Source organism: Hordeum vulgare, chromosome 2H, assembly GCF_904849725.1.
Source record: "Hordeum vulgare subsp. vulgare chromosome 2H, MorexV3_pseudomolecules_assembly, whole genome shotgun sequence".
Lineage (NCBI taxonomy): Eukaryota > Viridiplantae > Streptophyta > Magnoliopsida > Poales > Poaceae > Hordeum > Hordeum vulgare.
This window is the reverse complement of record NC_058519.1, coordinates 185,357,319-185,379,610: the sequence shown is the minus strand read 5'-3', so window position 1 is coordinate 185,379,610 and position 22,292 is coordinate 185,357,319. Positions and strand designations below refer to the sequence as shown.

Below are 22,292 nucleotides of genomic sequence, written 5' to 3'. Positions count from 1 at the left end.
AGCGAACTCAACTGCCTCGTCGGGGGTAGAAGCAAAACAACTCCTAGAAGAACGGGTGTAGGTGTCGGTCAGATAACTGTTGTGCATAGTGACCTCCGTGTGGTACTCATACACCAAGTCTGCTAATCGCTCTTGGTACACCTGGTACACCAGGTCGTCACCGTCGGGGTAGCGTTGCCGCCACACATTCCGAAGAAGGTGCGGAGAGCTGAGGGGTGCTGGCTCGGACTGGTAAGGGTATGGCACTGGGGCCATCTACACTCACAACCATTAGTCTGTTAGTTATCAAAATAATCTAAATGCATGCAATGCGACAACAAATGCATAAACACACTTATGACGCTCAGGACTACTAACTACCGTTTAACTAACACGTCGGCAGTTTAGGGCGTCCTACACTCAGCGTGGCTCTGATACCTAGCGTTGTGGCATCCCAGCTCATAGCAACCAGTTTACCCTGCATTGCCAGCCCATGGATCATGTCTTTTGGCAATACACAACAACTTGGTACAGAAATACAATCGCTTTATTGATCTCTAGCGGATACATAGGTTCAAGATTACGTAAAGAAGCGAGGCTCAACAACACATACGGTGCGGCTATAAATATGTACATTATTTAGTAGGCAAGCATGGGGCCTCGATGCTCATGGCACAACTACTCGGCAGCGGAAAGACGACGTAGAAGGACTCCAGATCATAGGGACACTGCTGGGACACGGCCTACACTGCGATGATGCAACTCAGACTCCTAGTAAGGCTTCTCCTGAAACTGACATGACACGTCAGGTTAGTACTTTCAATGTACTCGCAAGCTCAGAACAAACAATACAATAATGACAAACAACGATATGATATTTAAGCAGGTTATATGCAAGACATGACATGCTACTCATGGAGTAAGTGCAAGTGTTGTCCACTGAGTGTCTATCTTACCATCATGGTTACCTTGTAACCATATCCATCATCTTACCACGGCGGTCACCTCCGGATCACGAAATAAACCATCTCGTTGATATCGACAAATCATATAACATGTGACACGACTATATCATTAGTGTGCAGGTCAATTCTTTCTATTGATCCATGGTGTGACCTACTATGAATTGTGTCCATGACCGAGGACATAGCTATCAATAGATTATATACACACTTTGCAGAGGTTAGTACATTGTACCCACATCACAGAACACATGGCCTCGTGTTCCCATTCAGGTGGATCAATGACATTCTGACAAAACTAATCTACTGCATGACACTTTCCCGACCACTCCGACCAACTCCCCTTTGGGATAAGTCATGGGTGGCCCCGGATGCCACTCTGGACATCACCCAGCCACCATCGTGGAAAAACAAAATGGTCCCAAATGGGGATAATGGTACCAAAACAACTATGGGCACACAAAGCTATGCGTGCCTACCGGGCCAAGGTACCGCAAGGGCATAACCTTCCCTCGTTGGAGGCACCGGTGAAAGGCATGTCAGTAGACCGAATAAGGGCCTTCCCATAAAGGCAAATGTGGTTGCACCGGAAAGCTTGATTCGGTGGCACCATGAATCGATCAACAACATGTTCAAGTTTTATTATTATCATTTTTTATTTGAAATAAAATTTAGTCAAGCCATAGTATGCCATGATATTCATATGCACAAATTCTACCTAATGATGGTACCAACATAAGCATGATACAACTCTACCGCACATTCTTAACCAAGTAACCATCTTTTTTCTACTATCGTAGCAGGAATAACATGAAATTTTAATCTAGCACAAGTGATGTCATTTAGACGATTATATGCCATATATGAATTTAAGTTCAAGTAAAATCATAGTGATTGCAAGTCACCCTTGCAAATGTTTGTGGTAGCTTGCCTTAGTTTAGAGGAGGGTCACAAAAATCTTGGTCCTCTTCAAGATAAGTTAAACCTTATGAAAATAATCCAAATATAAAAAGGAATATGTCACATAAAGCATTTTAATGTACCAGAAAATATGTACAACAAGGAAAAAATCTCAATTTTTGCATGCTGAAAGAGGAGCTCAATACAAAACTGTTGCAAAGCCAATTTATGATTAAATACTTGAGAATTCGGATAAATCATCTATGCGTCTCAATAATGCAGAGTGGAAACATATGAAAGAGTGTTTAGAGAAATGGCTAAGCGGTCGGAAAGGCAAGTTGCTCACTTTGGGAGGATGGCTGGTTTTGATCAACTGTATCCTGAGAAATATTGTTCTCTATATGCTCTCCTTCCAACTACCAAAAGGGGTCCTCAAAGACTAGATTATTTTATATCAGTATTCTTTTGGCGATGAGATAGGGAAAAAGGCACCGACTGACCCAATGGAGCGTGATCTGCACACCGAAAGACCAAGGTGGTCTAGGCATTCATGACCTTCACATCAAGAATGATGCCTTACGTAGTAAATTGTTGTTCAAACTACTTACTAAGGATGGTGCCTGACAAACCCTGCTAGACAATAAGTATGTACACAAACAAATTGTATCCCGGGCATATTGAAAACCTTGAGATTCACACTTTTGGGCTGATCTGATGGCGACGAAGTAACATATTTTTTTCGCTTTGGATCTTTCATGATAAAGGACGATTCAACAATATGTTTTTGTGAGGTGAAATGACTAGGTAATGCAAGTATCCCAAAAAAAATATCTAGCCTTGTAACTCATTTTTCATGGTAAGTACGATACACTTGCACGCTGGCGGAGCCCCCGGTGGGCAAGGTATAGCAGCCGCCATACCTTAATTATGGACAAAATAAAATTTATACATACGCATGTATCGGTGAAAGAAAGAAGCCACTGTCCTAGTGGGCCGACCCATCAAGTTGTTGTGACAGGAACCGGTCGAGCTCGATTCGATTGAGCACCTACGGACATGCACACGCGACCAACTCCCCTCGCACACGCACACGCGACTCAACCCTAAGCGGCTGGCGAGGTCGCGAGGAACATGCGGGCGACTGACAATGGGATAGCCTACAAAGGCGACAGGCGAAGGGTTTAGATCATCTACAATGAGACCTCTTAAACCGTCTCAAACGCCTGGACAGTCCATTCGGTCAATGGTCCAAACACGTGATGCAAACGGGCCTCAAACGCCGGGCTGACCGGCACCCCTCATATATAGCCCAAATATGGGGCGAATGTGGGCGCATCCGGCACGTCAGACCCAACCCACGCTGGCCCACCCGAGCCGTACATATTCCTTTCCATCCGCTCGCCGGACCAAACGCTAGCCACTCCACTCAACTCACCTTCACTCCCCTCCGTAACCCGATCTCATCTTCAGCGATTTCTAGCCTTCCTCGGCATGGCGGGCAGCGGATCTGACTCCGGCTAGAACAGATCCGTCGAATGGGGTGTCATTCCATGCGGGTTGGAGGAGGCAATAGTTGTCTGCATTGCACTCCCCCGCTCCCGAGAGGACAGTGCCCGACCGATGATAAAACTTGTCGAACGCGACTTCATAGCTTTGGACCTCCGATGATCTCCGACGAGTTTCGCCACTCCTTAATTTTTTTTCGTCATGCGCACTTGTGCATGTGCTCAGTTCATCCGACACGGCTAGTTTTTCAAGCGGTATTTGATCCCGCTACCCCCACCTCTAGTGTCATGGCTAAATCTTCCAGATTAGATTAGACTTATAAGACACCATGATGGGATTTGTTTTGTTGCAATCTCACTACATTCGTATCCTTCCTAACATACTTGATGTGTTGTGTTCTTATGCATTCACAGGACCTCGTGAAAATAATAAGCTGGGTTGGAAGCCGAAGATTCCACTAAAAGCCAAGACCTTTATGTGGTATCATTGAGGATGGTTGTTCTAACTAAAGACAACCTCGTTCGTTGCAACTAGTAAGGTAACAAAAAATATAGAGTAGGTTTAGTATCCTAGTAAGTGGGAGTGTCTATCTTACTATGATCACTATGTCCATATAGAAATGATTTTCTTTTTAATGGCAAAGATCATTTTCCTTTGCATGTTATTTTGTCGTATGCACTGGCTTTGTACATGGACTACGCTACATCGAAAGGAATACCAACATCTGTTCAAGGTGTTGCGCATGTGGTTGGAATGGATGGCCAGAAAGATTTTTATCCAAAGTAGATGACAACATAATCTTTGAATTGCCCGCCACCTCCTTCGACATAGGTATAGTGTCGGTCTTTAGGACTTTACAATTGCCGATATGTTGCTTTTTCGTTTTTTACGATAGGAACTGTGTTTTGGGTGCGTGCATTTTACATATGCAGAAATTAAGTATTATTCATCATGCTTTTGATGGTAGATTTATGTCAATGAAACCGTGAAAAAGCAAAACTCGTCTAAATCTCCAGTGTGAACTTGCCGTCTTGCTATTTTTCTTTCTTTTTTTAAATTCCGTCTTAAAGCCACGGTCAAAAGTCATGTTGTAAGTCCGAGAGCTTCCCTACAGTACGTGCCATGCATTTGTATTGAACACGTCCCATCAAATCATACAAGAATGAGTCTTGGACACACCCATTATAACTGAAATAAATCAAAAACTGACTGGAACAATAATGGACTACGCTACATCGAACGGAATACCAGCATCTGTTCAAGGTGTTGCGTATGTGGTTGGAGTGTATGGTCAGAAAGATTTTTATCCAACATAGATGATAACATAATCTTTGAATTGCCCGCCACCTCCTTCGACATAGGTATAGTGTCGGTCTTTAGGACTTTACAATTGTCGATATGTTGTTTTTTTCTTTTTTAGATAGGAACTGTGTTTTGGATGCGTGCATTTTACATATGCAGAAATTAAGTATAATTCATCATGCTTTTGATGGTACATTTATGTCAATGAAATCGTGAAAAAGCAAAACTCGTCTAAATCTCTAGTGTAAACTTGCCGTCTTGCTATTTTCTTTTTAAAAAAAAATTCCGTCTTGAAGCCACGGTCAAAAGCCATGTTGTAAGTCCGAGAGCTTCCCTACAGTATGTGTCATGCATTTGTAAAGAACACGTCCCACCAAATCATAAAAAATGAGTCTTGGATACACCCCTTAACTGAAATAAATCAAAAACTGACTGGAACAATAATGGGAGCTCATCTCCAAACCAGACTTGATCAAAATTCAAAAGAAGGCCGCCGACCTGAAAATGGCAGACGAAGACCATCACCATCGGGCATCAGCCAGCAACCGCGTGCGTTTCCCTCGCACACCACATTTGCACTGCATATAATACTGGTATCCCATCGTCGCAGCAGCTGCCTACTCCGCGCACACGAGGTCACCAACCCCACCTTCGTGCTCACCCGGCCAGGTCCGGCGGTCAACACTACCATCCCGGTCACAGTCCACACCAATCCCCAGTTCCGTTCCCCACCCACCCTGCTTGCAATACCTATTTAAATAGCTCCCTCTCCTCCATTTCCATCCAAGAAGAGCCTCCCGACCTCTCCTACTCCAGCGAGCTCTTCTCTCCCTCACGGCTCCTCCACAATTTCATCAGTCAATCGCCACATCAAAAATCCAGCTGACACGGTAAAGAGCACCAGTCTCTACTCCATCCCTTCTCTCTCGCAACTGCCTGGTTCCATCGAGACTTCAAGATACAGTGTTGATCAAACCAATGGCCGCCAACGGCAGCGATGGTGTCTGCGTGGCCAAGCCGCGGAGTGCTGACCCGCTCAACTGGGGGAAGGCGGCGCAGGAGCTGTCGGGGAGCCATCTGGACGCCGTCAAGCGCATGGTTGAGGAGTACCGCAGGCCGGTAGTGGTTATGGAGGGTGCCAGCTTGACCATCGCCCAGGTCGCGGCGGTGGCCACGGCCGGCGGTGCCAGGGTGGAGCTCGACGAGTCCGCCCGCGGCCGTGTCAAGGAGAGCAGCGACTGGGTGATGACCAGCATGGCCAACGGCACCGACAGCTACGGCGTCACCACCGGCTTCGGCGCCACCTCCCATCGGAGGACCAAGGAGGGCGGCGCTCTGCAGAGGGAGCTCATCAGGTTCCTTAACGCCGGGGCGTTCGGCACCGGCAGCGACGGTCATGTGCTGCCAGCGGCCACCACGCGCGCGGCGATGCTTGTCCGCGTCAACACCCTGCTCCAAGGGTACTCCGGCATCCGCTTCGAGATTCTTGAGACCGTCGCCACGCTGCTCAACGCCAATGTTACACCGTGTCTGCCGCTTCGGGGCACCATCACGGCGTCCGGCGATCTCGTCCCGCTCTCCTACATCGCGGGACTTGTCACCGGCCGTCCGAATGCCGTAGCTGTGGCTCCCGATGGCACCAAGGTTAATGCCGCGGAGGCGTTTAAGATTGCCGGCATCCAGCACGGCTTCTTCGAGCTACAGCCCAAGGAAGGCCTTGCTATGGTTAATGGCACGGCTGTGGGCTCTGGCCTCGCATCCATTGTTCTCTTTGAAGCGAACATACTTGGTGTCCTTGCTGAAGTTTTGTCGGCCGTGTTCTGTGAAGTGATGAACGGCAAGCCAGAGTACACCGATCACCTGACACACAAGTTGAAGCACCACCCCGGACAGATCGAGGCTGCGGCCATCATGGAGCACATCCTAGAGGGCAGCTCCTACATGATGCTCGCAAAGAAACTTGGTGAGCTCGACCCATTGATGAAGCCGAAGCAAGACAGATATGCTCTTCGCACGTCCCCGCAATGGCTCGGACCCCAAATTGAGGTCATCCGTGCAGCGACAAAGTCCATCGAGAGGGAGATCAACTCTGTCAATGACAACCCACTCATTGACGTATCTCGTGGAAAGGCAATCCATGGCGGCAACTTCCAGGGCACGCCCATCGGTGTGTCCATGGACAACACCAGACTTGCCATTGCTGCGATCGGCAAGCTCATGTTTGCCCAGTTCTCGGAGCTAGTGAATGACCTCTACAACAATGGTTTGCCCTCCAACCTCTCTGGTGGCCGCAACCCAAGCCTGGACTATGGCTTCAAGGGTGCCGAGATCGCCATGGCTTCATACTGCTCGGAGCTCCAATTCTTGGGCAACCCAGTGACCAACCATGTCCAGAGTGCGGAGCAACACAATCAAGATGTTAACTCCCTCGGATTAATCTCGGCCCGGAAGACTGCCGAGGCCATCGACATTCTGAAGCTCATGTCCTCTACATTTTTGGTTGCGTTGTGCCAAGCCATCGACCTACGCCACCTCGAGGAGAATGTCAAGAACGCCGTCAAGAATTGTGTCACAAGAGTGGCCAGGAAGACCCTGATCACAAATGGCATGGGCGGCCTTCACAACGCGCGTTTTTGTGAGAAGGACCTGCTTCAAACAATCGACCGCGAGGCGGTGTTTGCATACGCGGACGACCCTTGCAGCGCCAACTACCCTCTCATGAAGAAGATGCGTGCGGTGTTGGTGGAGCATGCCTTGGCCAACGGTGAGGCCGAGCACAACGTGGAGACCTCGGTGTTTGCCAAGGTTGCCACATTCGAGCAGGAGCTCTACGCGGCACTGCCTCAGGAGGTTGAGGCTGCTAGAGGTGCGGTGGAGAATGGCACCGCTGCAGAACCGAACCGTATCACTGACTGCCGATCGTACCCTCTATACCGGTTCGTGCGCGAGGAGCTGGGAACGGTGTACTTGACAGGAGAGAAGACACGGTCACCCGGGGAGGAGGTGGACAAGGTGTTTGTTGCCATGAACCAGGGCAAGCACATCGACGCGCTGCTGGAATGCCTCAAGGAGTGGAATGGCGAGCCTCTGCCTATCTGCTAAACAAGGAGATGAAGAGAAGATAATGCTGTGCTTCAGAACTCTGAAAGGCTCCACATGTTCTAAATTGACAATACTTGTGTTCGATTTCATTTTTTCCCTCTCCTAATATGTTGCAAAGATTGCACTCTGCAATACTTGTGGCGCCACGTAGCAACTAGAGCTTGTGATGGTGTAAGCGAAAGGGCACAAATTTTCCTGACAAATGTTGATATTCTTGAAAAATGTCCAAAGAAACCAGTCTACTACTGAATCAGCACGCTCAGACTTGCTGTATGTAGTTATCACGTCGCATTGCAATAGAGAGAAATACCACCAGGTTGTGATTGTCATACAAGCACATTCTCGAACAATTTACGTTAGTATCATACATGTTCCGGCACAAGAAGGGAAGGGAGTAGTGATAGAAATAATTCACAGAGAGAAAAAAAAAACAGTAAGCAGGAGAGGATATATACAGGAGTTCAGCACATATGAACTAGTCACAGAAACTAATCAGACCCATGTTTCTTTATCCAAGTCTGATACTAACCTGAGGAAAATATGCTGATACTCACATCTGCCACACTGTCATTTTCTCCAAGTCCAGGTATAACCTCTTTATAATCCGCTGTGCGAGCACAACCAGATAGCTGCTACTAACCTGAGGAAAACAAAAACGGACAGCCAAAATGTGTCAGAAATATGAATTGGGATGAACTGAGGGAAAGATAGGCTGATGACTGAAGGATAAGTTGAGAAGTGTTTTCTCACTGTCTTCTGTTCGATTGTAAGTGCTGAAGAACTTAAGAAGTTTCTTTTTAAGGTACCTGACAAAGAAGCAGATTAAGTCAGTGAGATGGAAGCATTCGGCCACACTACTTGGCCAGAATTGCAGAAAATTATCCAAAACCTGTCAGTTAATAACGGGAGCAAACTGTGTTTTTTATTCCAGCTCTTTACTTTCTTTATCAACTCCTTAAATGCCTGAAACAATCCGTGAGTCAACATTTGAAATATCAAAGTGCTTCTAAGGATTAAAATCTTTATGTGGTTTATACACAAAGGGGTGGTATTAACCAAAAATAACTTGATAAAACGCAGGTGGGCAGGAAGACCTAACTGTTGTTCGATTGAAAGTGCTGAATAACTTAAGAAGTTTCCGTTTAAGGTACCAGACAAAGAAGCAGATTAAGTCAGTGAGATGGAAGCATTCGGCCACAATACTTGGCCGGAATTGCAGAAAATTATCAAAAAACTGTTAGTTAATAACGGGAGCAATCTGCATTTTTCCTTCCAGCTCTTTACTTTCTTTATCAACGCCTTGAATGCCTGAAACAATCCGTGAGTTAACATATCGCATTTGGTAACCATTCCATACAGCTCTGTAAGGCGATACTGTCGGTTACAGAAGTGCTTACATACTATTGATATTAAATAACAAGATCCGCGATCTGGAGCGCACCGGTCTGGCGCTTCGTCTGCGATGGATGTGACGAACGCCGTGTGACGAACGCCGAGCGGGCATGGCAAGGACTAGACCTACAGTTTGTTAGGAATAAGCAACTTAGTATTACCATGAGGCCATGGCCAATATATATACATGTACAGGTTATGGACTATATGCAGGAAAACCCCTTATATATTGGGATAAATACAAAAGGGTACATGAGTTGTATTATAACTCTAACACCCCCCCTCAAACTCATGGTGGATGAACAACACTAAGTTTGGAGAGATAAAAGCCATGTTGTGCTCTAGTCTGGGCCTTCGTCAGGAAATCCGCCAATTGTAACTCGGAAGGCACATACTGAAGAGCAACAACCTGATCCTGCACAGCAGCGCGCACATAGAAAGCATCAACACCAATATGCTTGGTGAGCTCATGCTTCACAGGATCGCGCGCAATGCTAATAGCACCTGTACTGTCAGATAAAAGCAGAGTCGGTGTAGTGACAGAAACACCAAAATCCTGAAGTAACCACCGTAACCAAGTCACCTCTGCCGTCAAAAGAGCCATCGCTCGCAACTCAGCCTCTGCACTCGAACGGGAAACTGCAATCTGTTTCTTCGTCTTCCAGGCAATGAGAGAACCACCAAGAAAAAAACAGTAAGCACAAGAGGATATATACAGGAGTTCATCACATATGAACTAGTGACAGAAACTAATCAGACCCATGTTTCTTTATCCAAGTCTGATACTAACCTGAGGAAAATATGCTGATACTCACATCTGCCACACTGTCATTTTCTCCAAGTCCAGGTATAACCTCTTCATAATCCGCTGTGCGAGCACAACCAGATAGCTGCTACTAACCTGAAGAAAACAAATACTGACCGCCAAAATGTGTCAGAAATATGAATTGGGATGAACTGAGGGAAAGATAGGCTGATGACTGAAGGATAAGTTGAGAAGTGTTTTCTCACTGTCTTCTGTTCGATCGTAAGTGCTGAAGAACTTAAGAAGTTTCCGTTTAAGGTACCTGACAAAGAAGCAGATTAAGTCAGTGAGATGGAAGCATTCAGCCACAATACTTGGCCGGAATTGCAGAAAATCATCAAAAAACTGTTAGTTAATAACCGGAGCAATCTGCATTTTTACCAAGAAGTTTGTGTAGGTAAAGTCGGTTTATGGCATGGCAAGCTGTATTCACAACTTCTGCCCAAAAGTGTCTTGGAGTCTTGTATTCGTCAAGCCTCGTCCTAGCCATATCTATGAGAGTCCGGTTCTTCCTCTCAACAACTTCATTTTGTTGAGGTGTGTACGTCGCCAAGAACTCATGTGAGACACCTTCTTCGTCAAGAAAAGTATTCACATTAGTGTTCTTAAACTCCGTTTTCGCTCCGAACCTTCTTGATCTTCACTTCAAACTGATTTTGAGCTTTTCGAGCAAAGTTCTTGAAGATCTTTTGTACCTGCGACTTATCATCAAGAAAGAATACCCATGTAAATCTGAAAAAATCATCAACAATGACTAAACCATAAGAATTTCCACCGAGGCTCTTGTAAGCATTAGGACCAAAGAGATCCATGTGAAGCAGCTCGAGTGGTCTTCTTGTAGTCATGATGTTCTTTACGAGATGACTTCCACCAACTTGTTTTCCTGCTTGACAAGCACTACAAAGTCTATCTTTGTCAAAGATAACATCTTTAACACCAAGAATATGATCACCTTTGATAAGCTTGTCAAGGTTACGCATACCAACATGTCCTAATCTTCTATGCCACAGCCAACCTTTAGAAGATTTAGCAATAAAACATGTACGGGGTTTGGATTTCTTAGTGAAATCGACAATTTATAGATCACCTCTATGGAAACCAGTAAAGACAATGTTATGGTTGTCGCTACGAAATACTCAGCAGTCAACTTTCGTAAATAGCACATCGAAACCAAAGTTTTCTAGTTTATATACGAAAAGAAGATTGTACCTAAGGTATTCAACAAGCATGACATTTTGAATGGAACTATCATGAGATAGAGCCAGCTTACCAAGACCAAGTACCTCACCCTTGGAGTTATCTCCAAAGGTCACATACCTTCGAGGTCGCGGTTTGGTGTGAGCTCATGAAACATGTCTTTATCTCGGGTCATGTGATCGGTGCATCCACTGTCAAGTATCCACTCCTTTCCTCCGGCCATGTAGTCTCTAAAGTTCACCATAAGACTAAGGTTCCTCATGGTCTTCTCGTACTCGTTGTCAACGCTTCATCTTCATTGCAGTAGCCATGCTCCACATAATCATCATCGGATGAAGTTCCCTCATCATAAACAAGAGTTTCATCAGAATTTTGACTATCACAATATTCATATTTACGGCTTCAATAATGATATTGTTAATAGTGATGACATCTCCTTTAGCACGCATGAGGTCACGAAGATCAAATAGACATTTATCAAAATTAGGATCACTTGACTTCATTTTGTGAAAGGCAATGCATTTGTGGGTAATGATATCAAGATTTTTCAAAGAATAATTTGGATATCTTTCCTCTAAGTTTTTCCACAAGGTATAAGCACACTCGAAGTTTTGCATATGATTAAGCACACTTCTTGGTAGTCCTTTAATGATTAGATTAACAGTGTTAAGATTACCAAGCATATGACCTTCATAATCATGAGAAGGATGTATGGGATCAATGGGAGGCACATAGGGATATTCAACATACTTGTGCAAATGGAACTCATCAAATATATCAAGCATTTCATATTTCCATTGTCCATAATACTCCTCATTGAGAATAGGCACTCTACAACTAAAAATCCCGGAACTAGTCACATTCATCTTCCTCCAACGGTGATTAAACCAAGGTTTTGGAGACCTTGCTCTGATACCAATTGAGGGATCGATAGAAAGTGTGTCTAGAGGGGGATGAATAGACTACTTGCATAGGATTAAAATCTTAGCCTTCCCAATTTCAAGGTTGGCAGATTTCAATGATTCTAACAAGTCTAGTACACCCTACACATCCTAGTCAACATATATGTCAACGGAAAAGTAAAGACTTTGCACATGTAATAAGGAGTAGAGTTTCGGAGATCAAACGCAAAGAGGTTAACACGATGATTTTTGGCATGGTTCCGATAGGTGGCGCTATCGTACATCCATGTTAGTGGAGACGTCAACCCATGGAGGGTAGCGGTTGCGAGAGTCCACGGAGGGCTCGAACCATAAAGGGTCCACGAAGAAGCGGCCTTGTTTATTCCACCACGGCTTCCGTCCACACAGGACTAGCCTCACTCATGGTAGATCTTCACGAAGTAGGCGATCTCTTTGCCCTTACAAACATCTTGATTCAACTCCACATCACAAAGTAGGAGGCTCCCAAGCGACACCTAACCAATCTAGGAGGCACCACCCTTCAAAATGTAATAGATGTGGTAGAACGATGAACTCCTTGCTCTTGTGCTTCTAAAGATAGTCTCCTCAACACAAAATCACTCTCACGGAATAGGCATGGATAGAAGAGAATGATTTGGTGAAAAGCAACTTGGGGAGCCTAGACATCAAGTTTCAAATGGTTGGATTGGAATATCTTGATCTCAACACATGAGTAGGTGGCTCTCTCTCAGAAAAATGGATATGACAATGAAGTGTGTGTTCTGAGTGCTTCTCCCACGAATGAGAGATGGGTGGATGGGTATATATAGGCAGCAGCCAAAATCCAACCGTTACACCTAAAGTGGCCAACTCGGTGACACCGAAGTCATGAACTCGGTGGTACCGACTTGCACAAAAGGCAACAACTTTTGAATCTCCATGGAACCGATATACACAACTCGGTGGCACCGAAAAGTTGGCTCGGTCAGATGACACAACTCGGTGACACCGATAACCAAACTCGAAAATTCCGATTTTGTGTACCGAAGCAACAGAAAGTTGGTCACCTAAACTCGGTAGCACCGATACTGTTTCGGTTGCACCGGTTTGGTGGCTATGGCTAGGATTCTGTCTGAGATGAAAATTGGTAGTGCCGAAATAGGAAAGCTAGTGGCACCGATTTTGTGTGTGTGGCTTTGGACAGAACGATTATGGAGGAAATGACTGAGTATTTTTGGTGGCTATCTCTGAGCACTTGAGCAACCAGTTCATTTTAATACCTCACCCTCTTTTAATAGTATTGACTTTTCTATGAACTTAAAAATGATTTCTCACAAATATAAAAAAAAAGAGTCTTCTAGCTTGAAACTTGAGCCAACATTGTTCCTTTCTTGTATCCAGGGGCATCTCCACATAAACCTTAAGCCATAGCATCTCCATGGACTTTTCCTGAAATATCTAGGTAAAAATGTTAGTCCGAGAGACACTGTATGTTGTCATGAATTATCAAAATCACCAAGAGATCATATGTGCTACATCGAACGGAATGCCAGCATCTGTTCAAGGTGTTGCGTATGTGGTTGGAGTGGATGGTCAGAAAGATTTTTATCCAACATAGATGACAACATAATCTTTGAATTGCCCGCCACCTCCTTCGACATAGGTATAGTGTCGGTCTTTAGGACTTTACAATTGCCGATATGTTGCTTTTTCGTTTTTTACGATAGGAACTGTGTTTTGGGTGCGTGCATTTTACATATGCAGAAATTAAGTATTATTCATCATGCTTTTGATGGTAGATTTATGTCAATGAAACCATGAAAAAGCAAAACTCGTCTAAATCTCCAGTGTGAACTTGCCGTCTTGCTATTTTTCTTTCTTTTTTTTAAATTCCGTCTTAAAGCCACGGTCAAAAGTCATGTTGTAAGTTCGAGAGCTTCCCTACAGTACGTGCCATGCATTTGTATTGAACACGTCCCATCAAATCATACAAGAATGAGTCTTGGACACACCCATTATAACTGAAATAAATCAAAAACTGACTGGAACAATAATGGACTACGCTACATCGAACGGAATACCAGCATCTGTTCAAGGTGTTGCGTATGTGGTTGGAGTGTATGGTCAGAAAGATTTTTATCCAACATAGATGACAACATAATCTTTGAATTGCCCGCCACCTCCTTCGACATAGGTATAGTGTCGGTCTTTAGGACTTTACAATTGTCGATATGTTGTTTTTTTCTTTTTTAGATAGGAACTGTGTTTTGGATGCGTGCATTTTACATATGCAGAAATTAAGTATAATTCATCATGCTTTTGATGGTACATTTATGTCAATGAAATCGTGAAAAAGCAAAACTCGTCTAAATCTCTAGTGTAAACTTGCCGTCTTGCTATTTTCTTTTTAAAAAAAAATTCCGTCTTGAAGCCACGGTCAAAAGCCATGTTGTAAGTCCGAGAGCTTCCCTACAGTATGTGTCATGCATTTGTAAAGAACACGTCCCACCAAATCATAAAAAATGAGTCTTGGATACACCCCTTAACTGAAATAAATCAAAAACTGACTGGAACAATAATGGGAGCTCATCTCCAAACCAGACTTGATCAAAATTCAAAAGAAGGCCGCCGACCTGAAAATGGCAGACGAAGACCATCACCATCGGGCATCAGCCAGCAACCGCGTGCGTTTCCCTCGCACACCACATTTGCACTGCATATAATACTGGTATCCCATCGTCGCAGCAGCTGCCTACTCCGCGCACACGAGGTCACCAACCCCACCTTCGTGCTCACCCGGCCAGGTCCGGCGGTCAACACTACCATCCCGGTCACAGTCCACACCAATCCCCAGTTCCGTTCCCCACCCACCCTGCTTGCAATACCTATTTAAATAGCTCCCTCTCCTCCATTTCCATCCAAGAAGAGCCTCCCGACCTCTCCTACTCCAGCGAGCTCTTCTCTCCCTCACGGCTCCTCCACAATTTCATCAGTCAATCGCCACATCAAAAATCCAGCTGACACGGTAAAGAGCACCAGTCTCTACTCCATCCCTTCTCTCTCGCAACTGCCTGGTTCCATCGAGACTTCAAGATACAGTGTTGATCAAACCAATGGCCGCCAACGGCAGCGATGGTGTCTGCGTGGCCAAGCCGCGGAGTGCTGACCCGCTCAACTGGGGGAAGGCGGCGCAGGAGCTGTCGGGGAGCCATCTGGACGCCGTCAAGCGCATGGTTGAGGAGTACCGCAGGCCGGTAGTGGTTATGGAGGGTGCCAGCTTGACCATCGCCCAGGTCGCGGCGGTGGCCACGGCCGGCGGTGCCAGGGTGGAGCTCGACGAGTCCGCCCGCGGCCGTGTCAAGGAGAGCAGCGACTGGGTGATGACCAGCATGGCCAACGGCACCGACAGCTACGGCGTCACCACCGGCTTCGGCGCCACCTCCCATCGGAGGACCAAGGAGGGCGGCGCTCTGCAGAGGGAGCTCATCAGGTTCCTTAACGCCGGGGCGTTCGGCACCGGCAGCGACGGTCATGTGCTGCCAGCGGCCACCACGCGCGCGGCGATGCTTGTCCGCGTCAACACCCTGCTCCAAGGGTACTCCGGCATCCGCTTCGAGATTCTTGAGACCGTCGCCACGCTGCTCAACGCCAATGTTACACCGTGTCTGCCGCTTCGGGGCACCATCACGGCGTCCGGCGATCTCGTCCCGCTCTCCTACATCGCGGGACTTGTCACCGGCCGTCCGAATGCCGTAGCTGTGGCTCCCGATGGCACCAAGGTTAATGCCGCGGAGGCGTTTAAGATTGCCGGCATCCAGCACGGCTTCTTCGAGCTACAGCCCAAGGAAGGCCTTGCTATGGTTAATGGCACGGCTGTGGGCTCTGGCCTCGCATCCATTGTTCTCTTTGAAGCGAACATACTTGGTGTCCTTGCTGAAGTTTTGTCGGCCGTGTTCTGTGAAGTGATGAACGGCAAGCCAGAGTACACCGATCACCTGACACACAAGTTGAAGCACCACCCCGGACAGATCGAGGCTGCGGCCATCATGGAGCACATCCTAGAGGGCAGCTCCTACATGATGCTCGCAAAGAAACTTGGTGAGCTCGACCCATTGATGAAGCCGAAGCAAGACAGATATGCTCTTCGCACGTCCCCGCAATGGCTCGGACCCCAAATTGAGGTCATCCGTGCAGCGACAAAGTCCATCGAGAGGGAGATCAACTCTGTCAATGACAACCCACTCATTGACGTATCTCGTGGAAAGGCAATCCATGGCGGCAACTTCCAGGGCACGCCCATCGGTGTGTCCATGGACAACACCAGACTTGCCATTGCTGCGATCGGCAAGCTCATGTTTGCCCAGTTCTCGGAGCTAGTGAATGACCTCTACAACAATGGTTTGCCCTCCAACCTCTCTGGTGGCCGCAACCCAAGCCTGGACTATGGCTTCAAGGGTGCCGAGATCGCCATGGCTTCATACTGCTCGGAGCTCCAATTCTTGGGCAACCCAGTGACCAACCATGTCCAGAGTGCGGAGCAACACAATCAAGATGTTAACTCCCTCGGATTAATCTCGGCCCGGAAGACTGCCGAGGCCATCGACATTCTGAAGCTCATGTCCTCTACATTTTTGGTTGCGTTGTGCCAAGCCATCGACCTACGCCACCTCGAGGAGAATGTCAAGAACGCCGTCAAGAATTGTGTCACAAGAGTGGCCAGGAAGACCCTGATCACAAATGGCATGGGCGGCCTTCACAACGCGCGTTTTTGTGAGAAGGACCTGCTTCAAACAATCGACCGCGAGGCGGTGTTTGCATACGCGGACGACCCTTGCAGCGCCAACTACCCTCTCATGAAGAAGATGCGTGCGGTGTTGGTGGAGCATGCCTTGGCCAACGGTGAGGCCGAGCACAACGTGGAGACCTCGGTGTTTGCCAAGGTTGCCACATTCGAGCAGGAGCTCTACGCGGCACTGCCTCAGGAGGTTGAGGCTGCTAGAGGTGCGGTGGAGAATGGCACCGCTGCAGAACCGAACCGTATCACTGACTGCCGATCGTACCCTCTATACCGGTTCGTGCGCGAGGAGCTGGGAACGGTGTACTTGACAGGAGAGAAGACACGGTCACCCGGGGAGGAGGTGGACAAGGTGTTTGTTGCCATGAACCAGGGCAAGCACATCGACGCGCTGCTGGAATGCCTCAAGGAGTGGAATGGCGAGCCTCTGCCTATCTGCTAAACAAGGAGATGAAGAGAAGATAATGCTGTGCTTCAGAACTCTGAAAGGCTCCACATGTTCTAAATTGACAATACTTGTGTTCGATTTCATTTTTTCCCTCTCCTAATATGTTGCAAAGATTGCACTCTGCAATACTTGTGGCGCCACGTAGCAACTAGAGCTTGTGATGGTGTAAGCGAAAGGGCACAAATTTTCCTGACAAATGTTGATATTCTTGAAAAATGTCCAAAGAAACCAGTCTACTACTGAATCAGCACGCTCAGACTTGCTGTATGTAGTTATCACGTCGCATTGCAATAGAGAGAAATACCACCAGGTTGTGATTGTCATACAAGCACATTCTCGAACAATTTACGTTAGTATCATACATGTTCCGGCACAAGAAGGGAAGGGAGTAGTGATAGAAATAATTCACAGAGAGAAAAAAAAAACAGTAAGCAGGAGAGGATATATACAGGAGTTCAGCACATATGAACTAGTCACAGAAACTAATCAGACCCATGTTTCTTTATCCAAGTCTGATACTAACCTGAGGAAAATATGCTGATACTCACATCTGCCACACTGTCATTTTCTCCAAGTCCAGGTATAACCTCTTTATAATCCGCTGTGCGAGCACAACCAGATAGCTGCTACTAACCTGAGGAAAACAAAAACGGACAGCCAAAATGTGTCAGAAATATGAATTGGGATGAACTGAGGGAAAGATAGGCTGATGACTGAAGGATAAGTTGAGAAGTGTTTTCTCACTGTCTTCTGTTCGATTGTAAGTGCTGAAGAACTTAAGAAGTTTCTTTTTAAGGTACCTGACAAAGAAGCAGATAAAGTCAGTGAGATGGAAGCATTCGGCCACACTACTTGGCCAGAATTGCAGAAAATTATCCAAAACCTGTCAGTTAATAACGGGAGCAAACTGTGTTTTTTATTCCAGCTCTTTACTTTCTTTATCAACTCCTTAAATGCCTGAAACAATCCGTGAGTCAACATTTGAAATATCAAAGTGCTTCTAAGGATTAAAATCTTTATGTGGTTTATACACAAAGGGGTGGTATTAACCAAAAATAACTTGATAAAACGCAGGTGGGCAGGAAGACCTAACTGTTGTTCGATTGAAAGTGCTGAATAACTTAAGAAGTTTCCGTTTAAGGTACCAGACAAAGAAGCAGATTAAGTCAGTGAGATGGAAGCATTCGGCCACAATACTTGGCCGGAATTGCAGAAAATTATCAAAAAACTGTTAGTTAATAACGGGAGCAATCTGCATTTTTCCTTCCAGCTCTTTACTTTCTTTATCAACGCCTTGAATGCCTGAAACAATCCGTGAGTTAACATATCGCATTTGGTAACCATTCCATACAGCTCTGTAAGGCGATACTGTCGGTTACAGAAGTGCTTACATACTATTGATATTAAATAACAAGATCCGCGATCTGGAGCGCACCGGTCTGGCGCTTCGTCTGCGATGGATGTGACGAACGCCGTGTGACGAACGCCGAGCGGGCATGGCAAGGACTAGACCTACAGTTTGTTAGGAATAAGCAACTTAGTATTACCATGAGGCCATGGCCAATATATATACATGTACAGGTTATGGACTATATGCAGGAAAACCCCTTATATATTGGGATAAATACAAAAGGGTACATGAGTTGTATTATAACTCTAACACCCCCCCTCAAACTCATGGTGGATGAACAACACTAAGTTTGGAGAGATAAAAGCCATGTTGTGCTCTAGTCTGGGCCTTCGTCAGGAAATCCGCCAATTGTAACTCGGAAGGCACATACTGAAGAGCAACAACCTGATCCTGCACAGCAGCGCGCACATAGAAAGCATCAACACCAATATGCTTGGTGAGCTCATGCTTCACAGGATCGCGCGCAATGCTAATAGCACCTGTACTGTCAGATAAAAGCAGAGTCGGTGTAGTGACAGAAACACCAAAATCCTGAAGTAACCACCGTAACCAAGTCACCTCTGCCGTCAAAAGAGCCATCGCTCGCAACTCAGCCTCTGCACTCGAACGGGAAACTGCAATCTGTTTCTTCGTCTTCCAGGCAATGAGAGAACCACCAAGAAAAAAACAGTAAGCACAAGAGGATATATACAGGAGTTCATCACATATGAACTAGTGACAGAAACTAATCAGACCCATGTTTCTTTATCCAAGTCTGATACTAACCTGAGGAAAATATGCTGATACTCACATCTGCCACACTGTCATTTTCTCCAAGTCCAGGTATAACCTCTTCATAATCCGCTGTGCGAGCACAACCAGATAGCTGCTACTAACCTGAAGAAAACAAATACTGACCGCCAAAATGTGTCAGAAATATGAATTGGGATGAACTGAGGGAAAGATAGGCTGATGACTGAAGGATAAGTTGAGAAGTGTTTTCTCACTGTCTTCTGTTCGATCGTAAGTGCTGAAGAACTTAAGAAGTTTCCGTTTAAGGTACCTGACAAAGAAGCAGATTAAGTCAGTGAGATGGAAGCATTCAGCCACAATACTTGGCCGGAATTGCAGAAAATCATCAAAAAACTGTTAGTTAATAACCGGAGCAATCTGCATTTTTACCAAGAAGTTTGTGTAGGTAAAGTCGGTTTATGGCATGGCAAGCTGTATTCACAACTTCTGCCCAAAAGTGTCTTGGAGTCTTGTATTCGTCAAGCCTCGTCCTAGCCATATCTATGAGAGTCCGGTTCTTCCTCTCAACAACTTCATTTTGTTGAGGTGTGTACGTCGCCAAGAACTCATGTGAGACACCTTCTTCGTCAAGAAAAGTATTCACATTAGTGTTCTTAAACTCCGTTTTCGCTCCGAACCTTCTTGATCTTCACTTCAAACTGATTTTGAGCTTTTCGAGCAAAGTTCTTGAAGATCTTTTGTACCTGCGACTTATCATCAAGAAAGAATACCCATGTAAATCTGAAAAAATCATCAACAATGACTAAACCATAAGAATTTCCACCGAGGCTCTTGTAAGCATTAGGACCAAAGAGATCCATGTGAAGCAGCTCGAGTGGTCTTCTTGTAGTCATGATGTTCTTTACGAGATGACTTCCACCAACTTGTTTTCCTGCTTGACAAGCACTACAAAGTCTATCTTTGTCAAAGATAACATCTTTAACACCAAGAATATGATCACCTTTGATAAGCTTGTCAAGGTTACGCATACCAACATGTCCTAATCTTCTATGCCACAGCCAACCTTTAGAAGATTTAGCAATAAAACATGTACGGGGTTTGGATTTCTTAGTGAAATCGACAATTTATAGATCACCTCTATGGAAACCAGTAAAGACAATGTTATGGTTGTCGCTACGAAATACTCAGCAGTCAACTTTCGTAAATAGCACATCGAAACCAAAGTTTTCTAGTTTATATACGAAAAGAAGATTGTACCTAAGGTATTCAACAAGCATGACATTTTGAATGGAACTATCATGAGATAGAGCCAGCTTACCAAGACCAAGTACCTCACCCTTGGAGTTATCTCCAAAGGTCACATACCTTCGAGGTCGCGGTTTGGTGTGAGCTCATGAAACATGTCTTTATCTCGGGTCATGTGATCGGTGCATCCACTGTCAAGTATCCACTCCTTTCCTCCGGCCATGTAGTCTCTAAAGTTCACCATAAGACTAAGGTTCCTCATGGTCTTCTCGTACTCGTTGTCAACGCTTCATCTTCATTGCAGTAGCCATGCTCCACATAATCATCATCGGATGAAGTTCCCTCATCATAAACAAGAGTTTCATCAGAATTTTGACTATCACAATATTCATATTTACGGCTTCAATAATGATATTGTTAATAGTGATGACATCTCCTTTAGCACGCATGAGGTCACGAAGATCAAATAGACATTTATCAAAATTAGGATCACTTGACTTCATTTTGTGAAAGGCAATGCATTTGTGGGTAATGATATCAAGATTTTTCAAAGAATAATTTGGATATCTTTCCTCTAAGTTTTTCCACAAGGTATAAGCACACTCGAAGTTTTGCATATGATTAAGCACACTTCTTGGTAGTCCTTTAATGATTAGATTAACAGTGTTAAGATTACCAAGCATATGACCTTCATAATCATGAGAAGGATGTATGGGATCAATGGGAGGCACATAGGGATATTCAACATACTTGTGCAAATGGAACTCATCAAATATATCAAGCATTTCATATTTCCATTGTCCATAATACTCCTCATTGAGAATAGGCACTCTACAACTAAAAATCCCGGAACTAGTCACATTCATCTTCCTCCAACGGTGATTAAACCAAGGTTTTGGAGACCTTGCTCTGATACCAATTGAGGGATCGATAGAAAGTGTGTCTAGAGGGGGATGAATAGACTACTTGCATAGGATTAAAATCTTAGCCTTCCCAATTTCAAGGTTGGCAGATTTCAATGATTCTAACAAGTCTAGTACACCCTACACATCCTAGTCAACATATATGTCAACGGAAAAGTAAAGACTTTGCACATGTAATAAGGAGTAGAGTTTCGGAGATCAAACGCAAAGAGGTTAACACGATGATTTTTGGCATGGTTCCGATAGGTGGCGCTATCGTACATCCATGTTAGTGGAGACGTCAACCCATGGAGGGTAGCGGTTGCGAGAGTCCACGGAGGGCTCGAACCATAAAGGGTCCACGAAGAAGCGGCCTTGTTTATTCCACCACGGCTTCCGTCCACACAGGACTAGCCTCACTCATGGTAGATCTTCACGAAGTAGGCGATCTCTTTGCCCTTACAAACATCTTGATTCAACTCCACATCACAAAGTAGGAGGCTCCCAAGCGACACCTAACCAATCTAGGAGGCACCACCCTTCAAAATGTAATAGATGTGGTAGAACGATGAACTCCTTGCTCTTGTGCTTCTAAAGATAGTCTCCTCAACACAAAATCACTCTCACGGAATAGGCATGGATAGAAGAGAATGATTTGGTGAAAAGCAACTTGGGGAGCCTAGACATCAAGTTTCAAATGGTTGGATTGGAA

At 45.4% G+C, this 22,292-nt stretch overlaps 2 protein-coding genes and 2 long non-coding RNA genes across 4 annotated transcripts; 2 read left to right on the top strand and 2 right to left on the bottom strand.

The window, feature by feature from the left end:
• The first annotated feature begins 4,690 nt into the window (after positions 1-4,690).
• On the top strand, positions 4,691-8,306 carry LOC123425773 (phenylalanine ammonia-lyase-like). The gene has a single exon (XM_045109494.1). The coding sequence runs from the start codon at positions 5,628-5,630 to the stop codon at positions 7,749-7,751; it is 2,124 nt and encodes a 707-aa protein (XP_044965429.1). The 5' UTR covers positions 4,691-5,627; the 3' UTR covers positions 7,752-8,306.
• Positions 8,307-9,796: 1,490 nt separating this feature from the next.
• LOC123425771 lies at positions 9,797-10,412 on the bottom strand. Its single transcript, XR_006621877.1, has 3 exons — positions 10,330-10,412; positions 10,155-10,210; positions 9,797-10,060 (listed from the first exon to the last, which is right to left on the bottom strand). It is a non-coding gene; the product is annotated as an uncharacterized LOC123425771 (long non-coding RNA).
• Positions 10,413-13,495: 3,083 nt separating this feature from the next.
• Positions 13,496-17,839, top strand: LOC123425770 (phenylalanine ammonia-lyase-like). The gene has a single exon (XM_045109493.1). It carries the CDS (start codon positions 15,161-15,163, stop codon positions 17,282-17,284), a length of 2,124 nt encoding a protein of 707 aa, XP_044965428.1. The 5' UTR covers positions 13,496-15,160; the 3' UTR covers positions 17,285-17,839.
• Positions 17,840-19,329: 1,490 nt separating this feature from the next.
• LOC123425769 lies at positions 19,330-19,945 on the bottom strand. The gene is made up of 3 exons (XR_006621876.1): positions 19,863-19,945; positions 19,688-19,743; positions 19,330-19,593 (listed from the first exon to the last, which is right to left on the bottom strand). It is a non-coding gene; the product is annotated as an uncharacterized LOC123425769 (long non-coding RNA).
• Positions 19,946-22,292: the final 2,347 nt, after the last annotated feature.

Coding starts and splice junctions, on each gene's coding strand:
- LOC123425773 (XM_045109494.1), top strand. CDS start 5,628: ATGGCCGCCAACGGCAGCGATGGTGTCTGCGTGGCCAAGCCGCGGAGT.
- LOC123425770 (XM_045109493.1), top strand. CDS start 15,161: ATGGCCGCCAACGGCAGCGATGGTGTCTGCGTGGCCAAGCCGCGGAGT.